The following is an 18,779-nucleotide window of genomic DNA, read 5'->3' as shown; positions in this document are numbered from 1 at the left end:
AGTTAAATGAAAACTATAAAAGTTAAATGTTTGTTCAATATATGTATGTAATATGTACCCATGTAATCAATCATGAATCTAATTCGACTTCTATTTCTTCATTTGCTCAATGTAAGTAATATATAACCCTGTAATAGTAATTCATTAACAATTAGTACGACAGCTTTATATCTATTGACACGATCGAATTTATGTAATTTACTATAGCTTGTAAGACAATTAAATATAAACATATATATACATAACGGGGGAAACCAGCTTTCCCTGGAAACTGAATTTTCTCTAAGAAAGTCTATTTACTCATTTTACAATTTTAAACCAAGCGAAAGAAATACCCGTGGTTTTCTCGAATTTAAGTCTATTCGGTAAAGGGGTGCCTGACTTATGATCTGACATGAATTCAAACATACTAACAAACAGAACCAAACCACGTTACACCTAAAAAGATGTAACTTGCGTAATATGTTAGAGATATATGATTATGTTACCCAAAGCAGGCCCAACATTTGAAATGTGACTCGAGAAAATAGTTAACAGTCATTACTTGAGTCTGAAAGTCGTCTAAAAGTGGTACTAGTAATATCGTCTAAAAGTGGTAATATTAGTAATATCGCAAAAACTTAACCTCTGATCGAATCACGGGCAGTCGTAGTACTTTAGAATTTCCGAGCTGGGTCAACCTTTCTGGTCCCAGTTTGTATTGTACATAGCTCTATTGACCTGACTAGCTGGTGCAACAAGGTTGACACGGTCAGACTTTATGCTTCATATAGGTTGAATTTACTTTTACTAAAGGGGCAGAGGTGCGTGGAATAGCGGGTTTTTCCGCAGCTTAAACGTTTTACATGCTGTTGGTCCATCATAGACCTCAAAAAAGTTCTCTGGAGTTTCATTCAACCGATAATCTCTGAAACCGCCTCTGCGTGTGTTTACATTGCACCCGGAAACTGCAGTACTGTTATATTGCTTAAATATTTCAGTTTTAAATAATCTTTATCTTATAACTGTAAAAATAGATATTATATTATATTCTTCCTTCCTATGTTCCTATTAGAATATTCCCATGTATTTCCGGGAAATAAGTTTGCTTGAATCGGAAATTATTATTAACTCCAGGCTTTCCCTTAAAGGGACTGTAAGAGAAATGTTTAAGTGACCCTCCATGCAAAGATGGCAATGTCTGATTAACATCGGTACTCTTGAAACCTTTATATTGAGGAAGATAGTATCGTTTTTCTAGGTTCAACAGTGATTGTTTCTGATAATTCCTATTTTTCTGCGATAGAAATGCGCAAGTCACTTTTGTAAAGAACCCACAATTGAAAACAATAAATTTTATTCAAACATTGATGAAAGTTGATCGAGCGTTGCCATCTTTGCATGGAAGCTGGAAGGTCATCTATTTTGGTTTCTCTACAAAAGTGCCCATAGCGAATTTTTGCTACAGAAATAATATAGGAAATAACCAGAATTAAACACTTTTCAAGTTATTAAAACAGTTATATCTTTCATATTATTTATTATATGAAGTTTTAAAGAGTATACACTCTGTGAAGGGTTCAGTCCTATTTATAATTTAATATTTTCTCATATCGCTGGAGGATCATATGAAAATGGTTTCTATATTTACATTCGCTTAAACATATTCGTTATTAGCATAAATTTTGCATAAATACACTTGATATGTAAACAGCAACTTATATAATCAAACAAGGATTACATAAATGGCTTTATAGTTTATTAAACTTTTATTAATTTTTTAGAATTACATTTTGGAAGTAATTTTAGAATGTTTTATGTGTACAAACTAAAAAAGTAGTTTAGTCGATAATCTTTTCAAATATTGCCAAAAAATGATTAATTTTTTAACAGTTACTGCATTGAATTTAAAATGTCAAGAAAGGAAAAACCAATCTTGACAGGAGTAATCCTTCTCTCAATGTGGGTTCAATTGTTTTACTCCGAGATAGAGGCTTATCCTATAAGCCATTAAGAGCTATAAGATTTGTCTTCTTTCGTCAGATCTCTTCAACTGATCTAGGGGAGATTTAGGCTTTGAATATCAAGTAAAAAATAAGTTCACAAAATGAGTTAAAAAAATTACCTTTTTCCGTTTTATTTTGAAGAAATTGTTAATATATTTGAAATGATACATCATTTAGTGAATGTTTTGCATAAAATATAACAAACTAGACCCATTTACTATTAAAATTTTTACTTTTACTGTTGCTCTGAAAGTCGCCAATTTTTAATTGTTTTCGCCAATTTTTATGTTTTAATTGGTACATTTCAAAAATAACAACTGTTACTGTACAGTGTACATATATATGTACATTACACATATATTTTGTTTACAATTATTGAACATATTTACAAAAAATCCCATGTATAAATGCTAAATCTGAGTGATAATGTACTGTTTAGGGTACATATGAGTTTCCTGGCAGTAGTTTCCCGGCATCTGATCTAAATCCTAGACAAGTTCTTTACCAATATTGGGCCAGGTGGGTTAAAACCTTATACTTCTAGAGATGTGCATAGTATAAAAACGAACAATGGACCAACGACTTGAACCGTTTAAAGAAAAAAAAAAGGCTTTTTTAAAAACAAAAAAACAAGAACGATAATTTTGAGAAAATGAACGAAAAAACTAAGAATGAATTGAATGAAAAAACTATGAATGAATGGAACAAAAAACTATGAATGAATAGGATGAAAAAACTATGAACGAACAGGATGAAAAAACTATGAATGAACAGGATGAAGAAAACTATGAATGAACGGAATGAAAAAACTATAAATGAAGGGAATAAAAAAATTATGAACGAACAGGATGAAAAAAAACTATGAACGAGCAGGATGAAAAAACTATGAATGAACGGCATGAAAAAAAGCCGAATGTGCATATATCTATAATACTGCAGTGCTCATTACAGGCATTCAATACCTTTACATAATAAGCCTTTCTTTGCTTAGTTTAAAGGTACAGTTGGTGTAATTTCGCTTATACTTCATTTTCATGCCTTGGTCTGAGCATAAACGAGTTATTTGTGTTTTTCTTCATGAAAATTGATAAAATGGAAACAAATTATCTTTTTTTCAAAAAAGCTAAAATATACTTAAAGGTTATTGATTTGCGTTAAACCAGACATAAAAGGTGCCAAGGACATAATTTAAAATGATCCTTCATTTGTACAATGGGATGACCGATAAACAATTGGTATCCTTCAAACCTTGATCTTATCATCGACGGCAGAAAAAATCCTAATTTTCCAGCTGAAAATGGAGTGGAAAGGAATTCGCGGTCACAGTAAACACTCCAAGATAGTGTACGCTTTCCTGGTACTCCATTTATAGCCTAACCATGGTTGGACATTACTTTAAAGGGTATGTTTGCGACTTTTCAATCTATTGCGGGTATATGCAGCAGAGATAAAAAATGTAATATACAAAATTCAAGATTGAAAAATATCTTTCTAGACTTGAATGGTACTGTTTTGAGTTGATCATTCCACTCTGTAGCTGGTGGATCATTTGAAACTACGTTCACAGTCCCATTAATTGAATTAGTTAAAAATATATATTATATTTTAGATGGGGTAGATGGTACAAGTATCAACCTTTGGATCATATCAGAGAATATTTTGGAGAACGGATAGCAATTTATTTTGCTTGGTTAGGTAAATTTTGGAGAATGGATAGCAATTTATTTTGCTTGGTCATGTAAATTTTAGAGAGCATAAAGCAATTTATTTTGCTTGGTCAGGTAAATTTTGGAGAACGGATAACAATTCATTTTGCTTGGTCAGGTAAATTTTGGAGAACGGATAGAAATTTATTTTGCTTTGCTAGGTAAATTTTGGAGAACAGATAGCATTTTATTTTGCTTGGTTAGGTCTATTTCAGAGAATGGATAGCAATTTATATTGCTTGGTTATCTAAATTTCGGAGAACAGATAGTGTGGTATCTGGGAACCACAAAACGTGCATTGAATGATAGCAATTTATTTTGCTTGGTCATGTAAATTTCAGAGAACGTATAGCAATTTATTTTGCTTGGTTAAGTAAATTTTGGAGAACAGGATATAAAATATTTATCTTTGGGTGAAATATATTAGCTGGAGGGGGGGATTCTGGTTAGAATAAAAATCTCATTTAGTCCTGAAGTATTTTTTATTCAGATGAGTCTTTGGCAAACTCCTCATATTTAATTGAACCAAACTGAACCAAACAGAAGCCTTGAAACAGAATTTTAAATGCTTTGATGCCTTAGAAATGCAAATGATAAAGTTCATACCTGAATCCAGAATTTTCTTAATCTATAATTGTTTTTTTAATAGAAATAAAATTTATCCAAAAAGTATTAAAAAAGGAACATATTTGACATATTTTAGTTTCTTTTGATGTTTGTACATGAAAACTATATAAAGTAGGTTAAAGTTAAATAAAAACTATATAAAGTAGGTTTTTACATGAAAACTATATAAAGGAGGTTAAAGTTAAATGAAAACTATATAAAGTAGGTTAAAGTTAAATAAAAACTATATAAAGTAGGTTTGTACATGAAAACTTTATAAAGTAGGTTAAAGTTAAATTAAAACTATATAAAGTAGGTTAAAGTTAAATAAAAACTCTGAAAACACTCTGTACTTTTCCTAAGCCCATGAGAAGTAGGGTTGGGAACATTAGCACTTTTTCAATCTGGATAACTGTTTGTTAACCAGTTGCCAATAGTTTTCAACGGATACCAATTCATTAATCTATTAACGTAATTGCATTGTTCTAAAAACCAGAAAACGCTGGAATGCTAACACAACTTATAGCAATACTTAAGTGCATGTATTTGATGTTGTTACAAAACAAAAAGTTTTAAATTAAATTATATGGGTCTGTTTAAACACCACAATTCCTGTTCCTATGCTCATTGGACTATTCAAAGTATAACTTGTGTCTAAAAGTCGTCTTCCTATTTGAGAGTTTTCTTGTTATCACTGATTTCAATGAAAGTTTGCAACTTCCCAAAATTAACAGTTTGTTGTGACCAGGTACATGGATTTACATGGATTTACGGGTCTGGTATAATCGGTACCGCACATACATTCACTCGTACCAGCAGGTCTTAGCTAGTGTGTGGTCAACTATACACGTTTATCCACATGGGATCAATGTAGATTGATTTAGACAGACAAATTAACAAAATTGTTGATGTGTTGTTTTTTAATTATTTGTTCTTTTTGTTGATTTAGTACTAATAATCATTTTTTGCGTTTTTAAACAGAATTTTCTGATGATTTTTATAAACTTCCTTGCCCATTCCTAGATTCAAGCACTCCCTTAAAGTTCCTGTCTCACTCTTGCAGCATTAAAGAGAACTTATTTCATTCTCTCAAAGTAAAAAACCTACTGGACAAAAATAAAGAGATTCAATTGTATTTTTTGGAAAAAATTTTCCTTATTATTTTCACTTCGTGTTTTATAGAAAAATATCTCAATAGCTTGTCAAATATGAGATAATATTATCTTTTCATTGTTTTTATTGTATTGTGTCTATAGGATATAAATATAAAAATATATGTTCTCTCATTATTTTCTAGTCTATAAAATAGTTTATTCTATGATATGAAACAGTTTGAAGAATTTTATTAACATTTTTTCAAGGATTTTTACAATTTCATATAAAAGCGATGTCGAATTAATTATAAGTGACCATTTATTTAACATGAGTCACACCAAGGAGGGAGATAAAGAATTACGCACTAAGCACGAGACTATAAAGACGACCCAAAACTCTAAAAATTTGAAGCTTGAATCTTGGTTTCTGCACTCAATTGAGTATAATGGTTTAGAAAATTATTAAGCACAGAAATAAGCCATTTTTGTCCTTCAAGAAAATGGACTAAACAAATTCCAAACAATCGACTCTGATTGTAAATTTCGTCTCAGTTGCATAAAATCCGCGAATGATAATTTTCAGCCAAAACAATATTTATTTTTGCATAAATTATATGAATATTTAAAGGGTATCGTTGTGAATTGGACATGTGACTCTTTAGATGGAGGGGTACTTAAACAAATGAGTTAAACTAAGGAAATTGTTTATTCTCAACTAAAAATGGATTATTTTGAGAATGATCGAAGGAATGTAGGATTTTATTAAACAAAACTTATACTTCTAGTATTATTAGACAATTTTTATTCGGTTCAAAAGTTAAACCTAATTGAAATTGAAGCGTTCTCTGAAAACTGTCAATCTGTTGAACAAAAAAAATGTGATTGCTTATTTGAAATATCTCATGCTTTGTAGTTGCTTAAAAATATGAATATGAATGAAAATGAAAATTATTTAAATCGGATTCGATAATTAAGTGCTTAGCATGTGTATTAAATAAAAAAAAATTGGTGCTTTTTATTATGCAGTGGCGTTCATAGAGGAAAGTACAGAGGGACTATTTTCTATCTAAGAAAGAGATCAATTCTGTCAATGTTCTTCCTTACCTGCAGCGCAAATCCAAAAGTTACTTTTACAGAGAACCTTATACAAAAATCATTACTTTTTAGATATAAAACAAGGATACAAAAGGTTTGATGAGTTTCAAATGGTGAATCTGATATTGTAGTCAATCTATGGAACGATCAAGGCCATTTGATATAATAATATAAAGATATAAGGTTTAGAAAATCAGAGTTTGTGTCAAAAACTCAATTTCTTTAGGATATTTCCAAAATACTTTTTTTGAATTGAAATGAAATAAAATTGAAACCAACCTTATAATTTGACTTCTAAATTGTTTCAAAGCTTATTTGATCTAGAAATAGCCATTTAAATAAGACAAGTACACAAACGTTTCATAAAATTACCTATAAGACTATTATTTTGGTAGACGTGCTATAAAGATTTTGGACAGAAATTTTCTCTATATCTCGAAGGTTTTCGCCTTTTTAGATTATATTTTTTCCCTCGCTAAAGCTCGGGACAAAATTAAGTCTAAAAAGGCTTGAACCTTCTCGATAAATAAAATTTTTTTATTTTTTTCCATACTCTAAAAGATCTCATTTTCTTTTCCTTTCACTTTCTGCAAGAGTTTCTTAAAATGGAATTTGTACTGTGAGACTAAACATATTTGGTTTGGAAAACGTGCATGCGAGTCCTTAACATGTCGTCATTAAACTGATATTTTGTTTTTATTTATGTTATTGCTCAAGAAGTCTGCGTCAAAGCAGCAAAAAAAAAATTACTTTTATCAAACAAATAGAATTTAGACTTTTGAACAGTTTTCTTATTCAATTTTCTTAAAACTTTATATTTCTCTAAAAAAAAGATTGGAAAAAATTAAATGACATTTTTGTTATTTCATTTCATAAAAAGTCTTTTTATATTTAGTGTTACTATGTGTCCACTATGTGAGAACTGTAGTACATGGTCCTTACATCAGGTGATTACAAGGGGTGTACACTGTACTGAGGGGGGGCAATTGGGGCAAAGAAGACCCCCCCCCCTAAATAATTAAAAACGTTGTTCCCATTGGAACTAATGGAATTAAACTGTAAAGTTTAAGAAAATGCAAATTCATGTATGTGCCCCCGGATGGGTGTTCACTGTTACTGTTCTGTAATGTATGTACTATGATTGAAAATTAAATTGAGTTAAGGTTTAAATAATGTTTCGTAATATATCTTTGTGTATCCTGTTTTAAGGTTTCGTGTTCTAACTCATTTAATTTTTAACATTTTTATTAGAGACTGAATCCAACATGATATTTTCTAGAGAAGATAAGGTGTGACACGAAATTTAAAAAAAAATTTCTTTTGAGTTATTTTGAAATCATAAAACAGCGAATTTCTTCCAATTGAAAACCGAATCATGAAATATGCATGTTCTTTTCTTCAATGTAGATCAAGCCAAGTTTTATTTTAAACTATTCTTTATTTTTAAAATCAGAGAAAAAAACAAACAAACATTTTTTTGGAATTTTTTTCAATTTCTATAATTTCAACTTTTCTATTTTAGATTTGTTTCTACACACAGCTGGCCTATCTCTTTGATCATCCAGGAACCGTTTTCTATGCAGTATTTATGTCTTTCTGGGGTATGTGAATTTTTATAATGTAAAGGAATCTTCTTTCAGGGCGCTTCGCGCCCATTCCTCTATTTTAATTGTATACATTGTAAAATAAACAATTTCGAGGATTTTCAAAATTTTCAAAAATCGAATTTTGTTAGAGGCAAATTTTTGAATATTCGATCATCTATAAACCTCCCCTGGGGTCAGGTGAGGTCTCACCAAAAATGTTGGGCCCGATCCATTCAACAGTTTTGACAGTTATTGGATACAAACAGGCAGACAGACAGACAAACAAAGTATATATAGAAAAAGTTCAATCCACAATCGCCACCCAGGAAACATTTAGTCATACATAACATAGTTTATGACATCATCGAAAGACAGCTCTTTTCCGAATAATCATTTATACAATTATGTAGGACATTCAGAGGAGGTCGCTATTAGAATTAGATACAGATACAGATACAGATACAGATACAGATACAGATACACAGATACAGATACAGATACAGATACAGATACAGATACAGATACAGATACAGATACAGATACAGATACAGATACAGATACAGATACAGATACAGTACAGTTGGAACTGCTGACCTTAAGGTTGTATAATAAGGTTGATTACTGCAATGTACGGAAAAGGTCGTCTTCTAAGATAGATGGATATAAACCTAATATTTAACGTCATATTAGATTTTTATCTATCTATCTTAGGAGACGACATTTTCCATACTTTTGAGCGCATTAACTTTTTATACAACCTTGGCTGGCCTAGTTTGATAGTTCATGCGGCGGTAAGATAAGTTTGGTTGGAAGTTTTTTTAATATTCGTCTTAGATTCATTCAGTTGATTTTCATGTTTTGTTTGTTTGTTTGTTCACCCTACAAATTCTTGATACTATCACTTTAAAATTTCTTGACGTTTTTTGGAAATATTAATTTGAAGAATTTGTTTAAAGGTGCAGGTCGATAGGTATATTTGAAACTGGTAGACACGCTTATTATTTGTCAACCACAAAATAAAATTTTTTACAATTTTCCATTGCCAGTTTTTTAAACCCTCCTAGCTCTCTAACCATAAAAGTTTTATTATTTTATTGAGGCCTTATAAAGGCCTTGAGATTGGGCTTTAAACATGCATTGCCAATCTATACCTTTACGCTAAAGCCTTGTTCTTTAGGGGGGGGGGAGGGTGAGCTAAATATAACTTCCAACCTCCAGCCTTTATAGGGTTAAGCGATATGTAAAAAAGCTGTTTATTTCAGGTTCCTTTCAGACTAAATTGTTTTTTCCCGGAATAAACATATTTTGGGAAAAGAATCTGGAAAAATATGTTTTATCTGCAGACAGGTTCAGACATTAAACCAGACTAATTTATTAACCCAGAAATGTTTTTATACATATTCGATCATATAGAGTGTCTCAAAAAATGCGGGTTCCATGGAAACCTGTATTTTTTAGGAAAGGAGCTTTTTTAGGAGAAATAGTTTTTTTATGAAATTTATTTAGACTATTTTGATAAAATGTCCAAAAAAAAGAATTTCGACCCAAATTACTATTTTTTTGGGACGTCTTGCATAGAAATATATTTATGGAGTTGATACACATGTACATGATTCCTATAAAATTATATTTAAGGCAAAGAAGTAAAAAAATCAAATAGAATGAAAAAAGTTGGTGTTCAAAATTTAACAAAAAAAGAATTAAAACAAAACAAAAATAAAATAAAGAACAAATTCAATATCTTCTTAAACTTAAGAAAATACTTAATAAAACCGCAATTCAAACTTAATAATTTTCCAACGAAAAAAAAGTTAAAGAAAAACGTCATGATTATTTATACTAGCTGAACGGCCCGGCGTTGCCCGTAAAAATAAATTTGAAAAAAAATTGAAAAAATTTTTTTATAAAAAAATAAAAATATTTTGAAAAAAAAATCTAATTTTTTTAGCCTATAACACCCCCCGGCCACCCTTGAGTGTCCACAAAAAAATTCAGCCCAATCTGTCCAGCCGTTTGGCCGGCTATACTTGCTACTTCGAAATGAAGTTTTTCTCTTTTTCACTGTGACTTCACTGATGGAGAACAAAGTTAGGATGGAATATAGAGATACAAATGCTTGAGAACCAAGTAAAGATAAATTGATGCTTCGATACAAAACCTTTTTGGAATAATTGACGATGGGAGATTGTATCAATCAATCTTGGAAAATTTAGAATAAAAACTTTCTTAGATTTCACGGATTTCATAATTTAGTTTCTTGATTGCAAATTCTTCAATTAATATTTTGAATTAAATCTATCACAAGTTGTGAATTGATGGTGATTAAGTTGAGTCAAGTTTACTTAATAGAAAGTGACATAATAACAGTCCCATGGGAGAAACTGATGTACAAATTTTCAGACATTTTGATATGATTTTAGAATTGGTTAGAATTAAGCCAGTTTAAATTGCGTGTGTGTTTCAAAATGATCCTCAATGCAAAGATTGGCAATGTCCGATTCACATTAGTAACCTCCAAAGCTTTGTCTGATCAGGCATGAGTTAGATGGTTATTTTCTATTGTGATTTCTCAACAAAAGTAACTATACGTATTTCTACTAAAGGAAAGCATATTAAAGTTATGAGCATTTAACACTTTTAAACCTATTAAAGTGACAATATCTTCTAGAATATTGATCAGATAAAGTTCTACAGTCCCCACTAGTCATCTGCTGAGAGTTTTAAACTAAATCTATAGAAACTAAATTTATAGTAGCCGGATAAATTCATGTCTTAGTTAAAACCAAATAAAAACGATTGATTGTAGTCTCGTCTCACTGTAGAACAAATCTTCTTGAAAAGTTTCTGTAGAACTTTATCTTTTTAGTAGCATATATCTTCATTTATAGCAGTTTAAATAAAATAAAAGTTCTGGGTGAAAATATCCATTTTTTTTCTATGTATAGTTTAGAATATTAGTTAGTTTTAGGGCGCTTCGTGACCCCCTCTTTATAAATAATTTTAGCTCTAAAAGTCGGCCATTTTAAATCATTTTTAAATTGGCAGATTTTCAAAAAATTATAAATTCTAACTATTTTAGAGAAATTTAAATTTTTTGATGTTCCATAAACCTTCCTGGGCCGGGGTCATATGAGGTCCCACGTAAAATTTGGGTCCAATCGGTTCAGCCGTATTGACATTTATTGGACAGACAAACAGAACAGACAGACAGACATCGACAAGGAAAGTATATATATAGAGTATATGCAAGAATATATCATGCAGATAGTTGAATGCCATCTCGTCAGTTCTTGAGATTGTTTCTGTCACAAAGATTAAAAACAACTTTCCTCTTTCAGTAGTTTACGAAAATATAAATCTATATATAAACTTTGCTTGTCAGTTTGTTTATATCCGATATACTTATGTTTTGGTATCAAGTTATCAAGATATATCCTGCAGTCGAATGTGTATGATATGATATATCATTTCTATATAGGAATCTGTCTCTAGCCAACTTTACAAGAGTTGATTTACCAACATATATTCATCAAGAATATAAGGATTAAGTAAATAGTTTATTTACCAACATATATTCATCAAGAATATAAGGATTAAGTACATAGATTATTTACCAACATATATTAATCAAGATTGTAAGGATTAAGTAAATAGTTTATTTACCAACATATATTCATCAAGAATATAAGGATGAAGTAAATAGTTTATTTACCAACATATATTCATCAGAATATAAGGATTAAGTAAATAGTTGATCAACCAACATATATTTATCAAGAATATAAGGATTAAGTAAATATAGTTTATTTACCAACATATATTCATCAAGAATATAAGGATTAAGTAAATAGTTGATCAACCAACATATATTCATCAAGAATATAAGGATGAAGTAAATATAGTTTATTTACCAACATATATTCATCAAGAATATAAGGATTAAGTGAATAGCATGGGACAGACTTGAGAATAATAAACATTAAACCATTAAAACATGAATACTAGTAAATTACTGGTATTGCCCTAGACTGTAACGTACAAATACTGGGATATTAATGTTCTCTGTATACCTACGGGGTTATACTGGGATATTAATGTTCTCTGTATACCTACGGGGTTATACTGGGATATTAATGTTCTCTGTATACCTACGGGGTTATACTGGGATATTAATGTTCTCTGTATACCTACGGGGTTATACTGGGATATTAATGTTCTCTGTATACCTACGGGGTTATACTGGGATATTAATGTTCTCTGTATACCTACGGGGTTATACTGGGATATTAATGTTCTCTGTATACCTACGGGGTTATACTGGGATATTAATGTTCTCTGTATACCTACGGGGTTATACTGGGATATTAATGTTCTCTGTATACCTACGGGGTTATACTGGGATATTAATGTTCTCTGTATACCTACGGGGTTATACTGGGATATTAATGTTCTCTGTATACCTACGGGGTTATACTGGGATATTAATGTTCTCTGTATACCTACGGGGTTATACTGGGATATTAATGTTCTCTGTATACCTACGGGGTTATACTGGGATATTAATGTTCTCTGTTTACCTACGGGGTTATACTGGGATATTAATGTTCTCTGTATACCTACGGGGTTACATACAAATGATGAGACTTCAATGACGACTGTATATAATTTCTACCATAGATTAATTAAAATATAAGATAGGACACTAGATGTCGTCTTCTGTCCCGTAATTCTACGCCGACTACGCGAAACTCATCTGGGCTTTTGCCTCAGGGTATTGTGAACGAGTTTCATCCAAATCTTGAAAAGACGACATCTAGTGTCCTATCTGTTATTTTAATTAGTCTATAATTTTTACAATCTGTTTCTTTATATCTACGATTCCCTGTCACTATAAACTTGTCAGAGGCGTATTCCAGGGAAGAGGGTGGGGGCTAACCCCCCCCCCCTGGACCAGTGAAATCTATTGATTTCAGGGGGTTTTCAGGCCCCAACATGTGCTGAGCCTCTCCTGGAAAGAAAAAATAATGAAGCCCCCTGGACAAATTCCTGAATACGCCCCTGCTACTCGTTCCTTTCTTTGCCAAATCATTAAATAAGAAATTTAAAGATTATTTGCAATACAATACTTTTTTAACATTGGGATTGTATTATTTTAAGAGTTTAAGGTCGTCTTTACAGTCTCATCCTTTGCGGGTAACCCTGTATCTATTATACAACTGTGTACATTTTCACAGACACAAACTCTTTTGTACAGACAAACGTCTCCTGATATTCATTTACCAAAAAATGGGCTTTTACTCTCACAGGATTTGTTTGGTCATTTGATCAGTTGCCACAAAAAAATATGGGCCTGGTAGTCTCAGCCATTTTGCCGTAGAATCATGTAAACAAACAAAGATGCAGACAAGCCAGTCAAGTTATGCAGTCTTTGACGTACATATCAATACAATGAAGACGACTTTCGATTTTAATTTCTACCAAGCATTTAAAACAGCAATTGGATGCACATAAACATGGAAAATGGAAATCGTCAAAAAATGGCTTTTCTTTGTTTGTAAACTTGTAATTTGAAAAAAGCTTAAAGGGACTGTAAAGGAAATATATAAGGGGGTATAAGTTGAAACCTGAGAATCTCAAGAGCTGATAAGAGTTCTATCTGATGTTCTTGTTTCGAGAAATTGATATAAACTGTGTCAAAATTATACCAAAACGCATATAGGTAAGATTTTGTATAAGATTCGTAGTATTAAAGTATTATACGGTCGGACAATGTCAACCAACCAATGGCAGTGCAGTATTATTGTCACGTGTCACCGTCAGTATCATGTGACCAGTTTACTTTACTGTCATTGGATGGAGTATTGGTCACGTGATACGGACGTATATCTTACATATATATATGTTTTGTTATAATTTTGACACAGTTTTTATTATAAATTTCTCGAGACAGGAACATCAGATAGATGTCTTATAGGTATCGTTCAACTCGTGAGATTCTAAGGTTTCAGCCTATACCCCCTTTTCATTTTTCCTTTACAGTCCCTTTAAATAGTAAAGTTGTCCTTATTGTATTTATAGAAACGCCGACCTGTGTTAAGATTAAGTGAGTGTAAAAAAATCTAAATATTTTAGCTGTGACATTCCTTGAATACTGGAAGCGAAAATCTGCCAGTCTAGCGCATCACTGGGACTGTATTGGGTTTCAGGTAAAAAAAGTAGTTATTTGTCACCTTTTTCAGTATAATGGTTCTTAGTTACAGGGTTCCATGGATCAATTTGTAACTGTAAAGGCTTTACAAAACCTTTCCTGAAGCTGTAAAGATGTTCCTTTCAGTTCCTTTTCTTGAAGAATGAGTCAATTTTAAAAGAAATTAAGTCTTTGCCATGGAAACTTAGACTTTCTAATCCCAATATCTTTGCAACCCAATTATGTCTTTATGATAAACTTTGATGTTCTCTAGAAATTGTTTGTGTTTTTCTGAATTTTAAACATTAAGTTTTATTTGGCTGGCTTTATAATTTCAGTAAAAATATAGAAATTGTTCTATGATTGCATCTAACGTCTAGGAAACACTTGTTTTTTTCAGTTTATATCCCTTTCCACCTTTTCATAGAAAAATAGAAAAAGTACATTTAATGAACCACAGGACAAAACTTTTGAATCTTAAATCTGTGCTCAGAAGAATCAACCTTAGACGTTTGATAGCTTACAATTTTCCCCGATTTAGAAGTTACACATTGGTTATCAAGTTCAGTTCCTTAAGCTAACCGCCATCCGGAAACCGAGACTTATTGAAATGAATCATTTTCATGTACGTTTTTAAATTCAGAGATTTCGTTTGAAGACAGAATATAGAACAATAAATGCTTAGTTTTAAGAGAAGAAAAAAGGAAAACTGATAAGTCATGGTTTTCTTTTTCTTTTGTAAAAATAGATGTACTAACATCAAACCGTCTTCGGATACAATTAAGACCTTACCAAAATTTTAAAAAAAAACGTTTTTGTGACAAAAATAATTTTTTTCAATGTCTGTCGGAAAATGAAAGGATCAAGAAACCACAATCAAAGAAATCAGAAGAAAGATAATTAAAAAGAATCCAGAAGTTTTGCTGTCAAATACAAGTTGGTAAAAAATGTAAAAAAGGACGATAATAAAAACGAAAATTTTGACAACTAAATGAACTTTAAACGTACTTTCTCACGTGACCCACGATTTATAGAGCGACATGTTCTAGTTAAACTTGAGCTGTGTCTGGTCAAGGATGAATGATATATCCATAGATGTTTTAGGTTACAATTGTGAACACGTGAACACTCCCTTTAAGCAGCAGTGTGTTTTGTCAAGAGCTTATGATTTATCTGTAACGAAGTTTGTTGAAAACCCATTCACAATACATCTTTCAAAAAGTTAAATCTGCAGAAAAGTTTTTAAGAAAAGTTACTTAAAAGTTTTAAAAGTTCCAAGTTGTATTAGTTGTTATGCAAGATTAGCCATGGTAAGATGGGAAGATTTTCTTTTTCAAAGCATTTAAGGGACAGTGATATTTTAGGTAGTTTAACTATAGACTTGTTTAAGAAGACCCTCAATGTATAGAGTAGCCTATTTCTCTAAAAGATTTTAAAGATTCAAAATTAATTTTTATTATTATGAATTTTCTATGTATAAAAGTGAATTGCGGATTTGTGGAATTTAGAAAAATTGGTAAATTTTAAGAATATATCACGTTTTAAGAAAGAAAGATGAACATAGCTTCCTAAATGTTGATCAGATGAACGTTTAAAAATGGTATCACTTTCAGTCAACATTTGAAATCATTTCCTTTCCGATGGAAATCATTTATTTTCTATTAAGAATTAATTTTAGAATTAATACAACTTACTTTAAAACCATTTAATGACCAAATGGCAGGGCAGTAGTCAGGAATTTGCCCAGGGGGCTTAAATTTTTTTTGTTCCAGGGGGGACTCCTGAAATCGAAAGATATTACTGGTCCAGGCGGGGGGGCTGAGCCCTCATAACCACCCCTGACTCTGCCTCTGCTTCTAAGACATTTTTCTTATTACTTTTTGGTGACCACTGTATCCCTTTGTGTTGCTAGGATGAGGAGGAGCGACCTAGACCAGATTTTGCTGCCAAAGCTCCGTATTTAGAGAAGAATCCGATAACCGGGATCCGGGAACCGGCTTTCCCTAAAGCCATCCGGCTTCGGCGCATTGCAGCCGGCAGCGGTCTCATTCTTCTTATGGTAACTATACAATGTATCTACATTTAAACATTATTAATGTGCTCACACAAAAAAATTACAAAATCATTTTCTATTTTTTGTAAAAATTAAATTTGATATTTTTAGATATCTCTTGTGATTATTTTTATCCTGGCTGTTATAATCTACAGAACTCTGGCTTCAATATATTTGTTTTCAAGTCCTAAAACAAGGCCAATGGCCCAGATTTTAGCCTCCACTTCAGGCGCAGTGGTGAGTTTATTTTCAACACTGTAAACCTGTCCTACAGTGTATACCGACAGTGAGAACCAGAAAAATGTGGAATTCATATTTTTATCTTTTTACTTCATATTTTATCTCTGAAAGGGACTGTAAGTGTATATTCAAGTGACCCTCTATGCACCGATGTGATTGAAACTGTAATCTGAAAACCTAATTGATAGATCAAGTGTTAATTAGTTTTAACTAGATTTGCTTGTTTTTGTTTATTTAAACTGTTTATTTTCATTTGGGACTTGTGCATTTTTTGCTTATCACAAACAATGGAGAAATTCACAGAAATAAACACTATTCGAGTTTTAAAAAAATGAAGTTTTCTTCTCAGATGAGGATCAGATAATCATATAGCGTATGGATTAGATTAGCTGTACTGTACACTTACAACTGATTACTAATAATGATATACTGTAGGTTAGGCCAGAATCTCCCTATAATAAAAAACATGCAGTACGCTCTAGGTATAGTTGATGGCCTATACAATTAGTAAAGGATTAGCTTACATCATCACTCTATACAATATAACCTCGTTGTGTAAGATTGAAACAATATCATCATTAGCTAGTTGTTGCAAATATATAAGGATTAGGAAATTTAAGTTTGTGGCAAGACTCAAAATTGCTCTCTTAAAGATCGGCTTTTCGTGTTCTCAGCATTTAGATTTCATATATATATCAAACTATCATTTAGATTTCATATATATATCAAACTATCATTTAGATTTCATATATATATCAAACTATCATTTAGATTTCATATATATATCAAACTATCATCGGTTTAATTAATCAATTTAATTTTGATTTCTTATTCATACCAGTAAACTATCCCGGCCTATACAATTAGTTAAGGATTAGCTTACATCATCACTATACACTATAATCTCGTTGATCAGATAGCGTATGGATCAGATCAAGGTTTCAATGGTACCATTGTAAATCGGGCGTTGCCATCTTTGCAAGGAGGGGCACTTAAAATCACGCTTACAGTCCCTTTAAAATATTCTGGGACCAGATTTAATGAATAGAGAGAATTAGTTGAACTACGTAGACTTAGTTGAAGAGATGTGGTTCAACTACGTATACGTAGCTCAACTACTTTTTCATTTTAATAAATTTGATCCCAGGGCACTGTTTTAGTTTAGCTGCAAATTACAAATTACAAATTACACCAAGAAGACGACAATAATTTCACTGTTATATGGGTTCTCACTGTATATCTGAGGGTGTAGATTACGAGTACATTTCGTGTTTTTGTTCTTTATTTAATCTTAGCTATTGGAAAATCTATACAAGCGGAGCCGGTAATTTAAAGTAAAAAGATTGATTGGTGGATAAATAAATTTGGAACAGATAAAAAAATCTATTATGATTTGTGGAATTTTTTGTGGACATTGCCAAACTTATTTTTCATTGAGGGAAAATTTCCAATTCCAGATTTATATTTGTTAGAATCATACATTAATACAGATAGAACACTAGATGTCTTTCGCGGTTTTTCGTTCACAATACCCTGAGGCAGAAGTCCAAAGTCCAAAGTCTCTGTGTTATGTCATTTCACGCAGCATGCGCGTAACTCCTTTGGGCTTCTGCCTCAGGGTTATTGTGAACGAAACAAAAGACGATATCTATTTTTCTATCTGTATTGGTATTAATCTATGTTTACAATGATGATAATAACTGCAGTTGATTGAATTTATTCTGAAATGTAAATTATTAACAAACAACAATATGATCATTAATCCTGTAACAAAATTCTTTTTAGAATTGTAAATTGTCAAAAATTGTTAAAAATGTGACACATTGCAGGCAGAAGGAGTAACAGACAAACAGACAGACGAACAGACAGACAGACAGAGAAATACACAGATAGATAGATAGCTAGATGGATAGATTGACAGACAGACAAATAGAAGATAGAAAACTATACAAACATATCGATGTATAGATAGATAGATAGATAGTTAGACAGTCAGATAGATAGTTAGATAGTAACATATAGATAAATAGATGATAGATAGATAGATAGATAGATAGATAGATAGATAGATAGATAGATAGATAGATAGATAGATAGATAGATAGATAGATAGACAGACAGATAGAAAGTCAGATAGATAGTTAGATAGTAACATATAGATAAATAGATGATAGATAGAAGATAGATAGAAAGATAGATAGATAGACAGTCAGATAGATAGTTAGAT

At 31.4% G+C, this 18,779-nt stretch overlaps 1 protein-coding gene across 1 annotated transcript; it reads left to right on the top strand.

Annotated features, from left to right (window-relative positions):
* Positions 1 to 7,381: 7,381 nt before the first annotated feature.
* Positions 7,382 to 16,588, top strand: LOC111714135 (anoctamin-7). Its single transcript, XM_023489178.1, has 5 exons — positions 7,382 to 7,433; positions 8,009 to 8,087; positions 14,205 to 14,278; positions 16,172 to 16,318; positions 16,424 to 16,588. Exons 1-5 carry the CDS (start codon positions 7,389 to 7,391, stop codon positions 16,571 to 16,573), a joined length of 495 nt encoding a protein of 164 aa, XP_023344946.1. The 5' UTR covers positions 7,382 to 7,388; the 3' UTR covers positions 16,574 to 16,588.
* The last annotated feature ends 2,191 nt before the right edge of the window (positions 16,589 to 18,779 follow it).

This window comes from Eurytemora carolleeae, unplaced genomic scaffold (genome assembly GCF_000591075.1).
Source record: "Eurytemora carolleeae unplaced genomic scaffold, Eaff_2.0 scaffold1501, whole genome shotgun sequence".
Taxonomy (NCBI): domain Eukaryota; kingdom Metazoa; phylum Arthropoda; class Copepoda; order Calanoida; family Temoridae; genus Eurytemora; species Eurytemora carolleeae.
The sequence above is the reverse complement of the archived record's forward strand: the minus strand, read 5'-3'. Positions and strand labels throughout refer to the sequence as shown.

Excerpts from the sequence above, each read along its gene's own strand:
- LOC111714135 (XM_023489178.1), top strand. The coding sequence starts at position 7,389 with ATGTGTCCACTATGTGAGAACTGTAGTACATGGTCCTTACATCAG. Across the intron at positions 14,279-16,171 it reads GGGACTGTATTGGGTTTCAG|GATGAGGAGGAGCGACCTAG; the intron begins GTAAAAAAAGTA and ends TTGTGTTGCTAG. Across the intron at positions 16,319-16,423 it reads GCGGTCTCATTCTTCTTATG|ATATCTCTTGTGATTATTTT; the intron begins GTAACTATACAA and ends TGATATTTTTAG.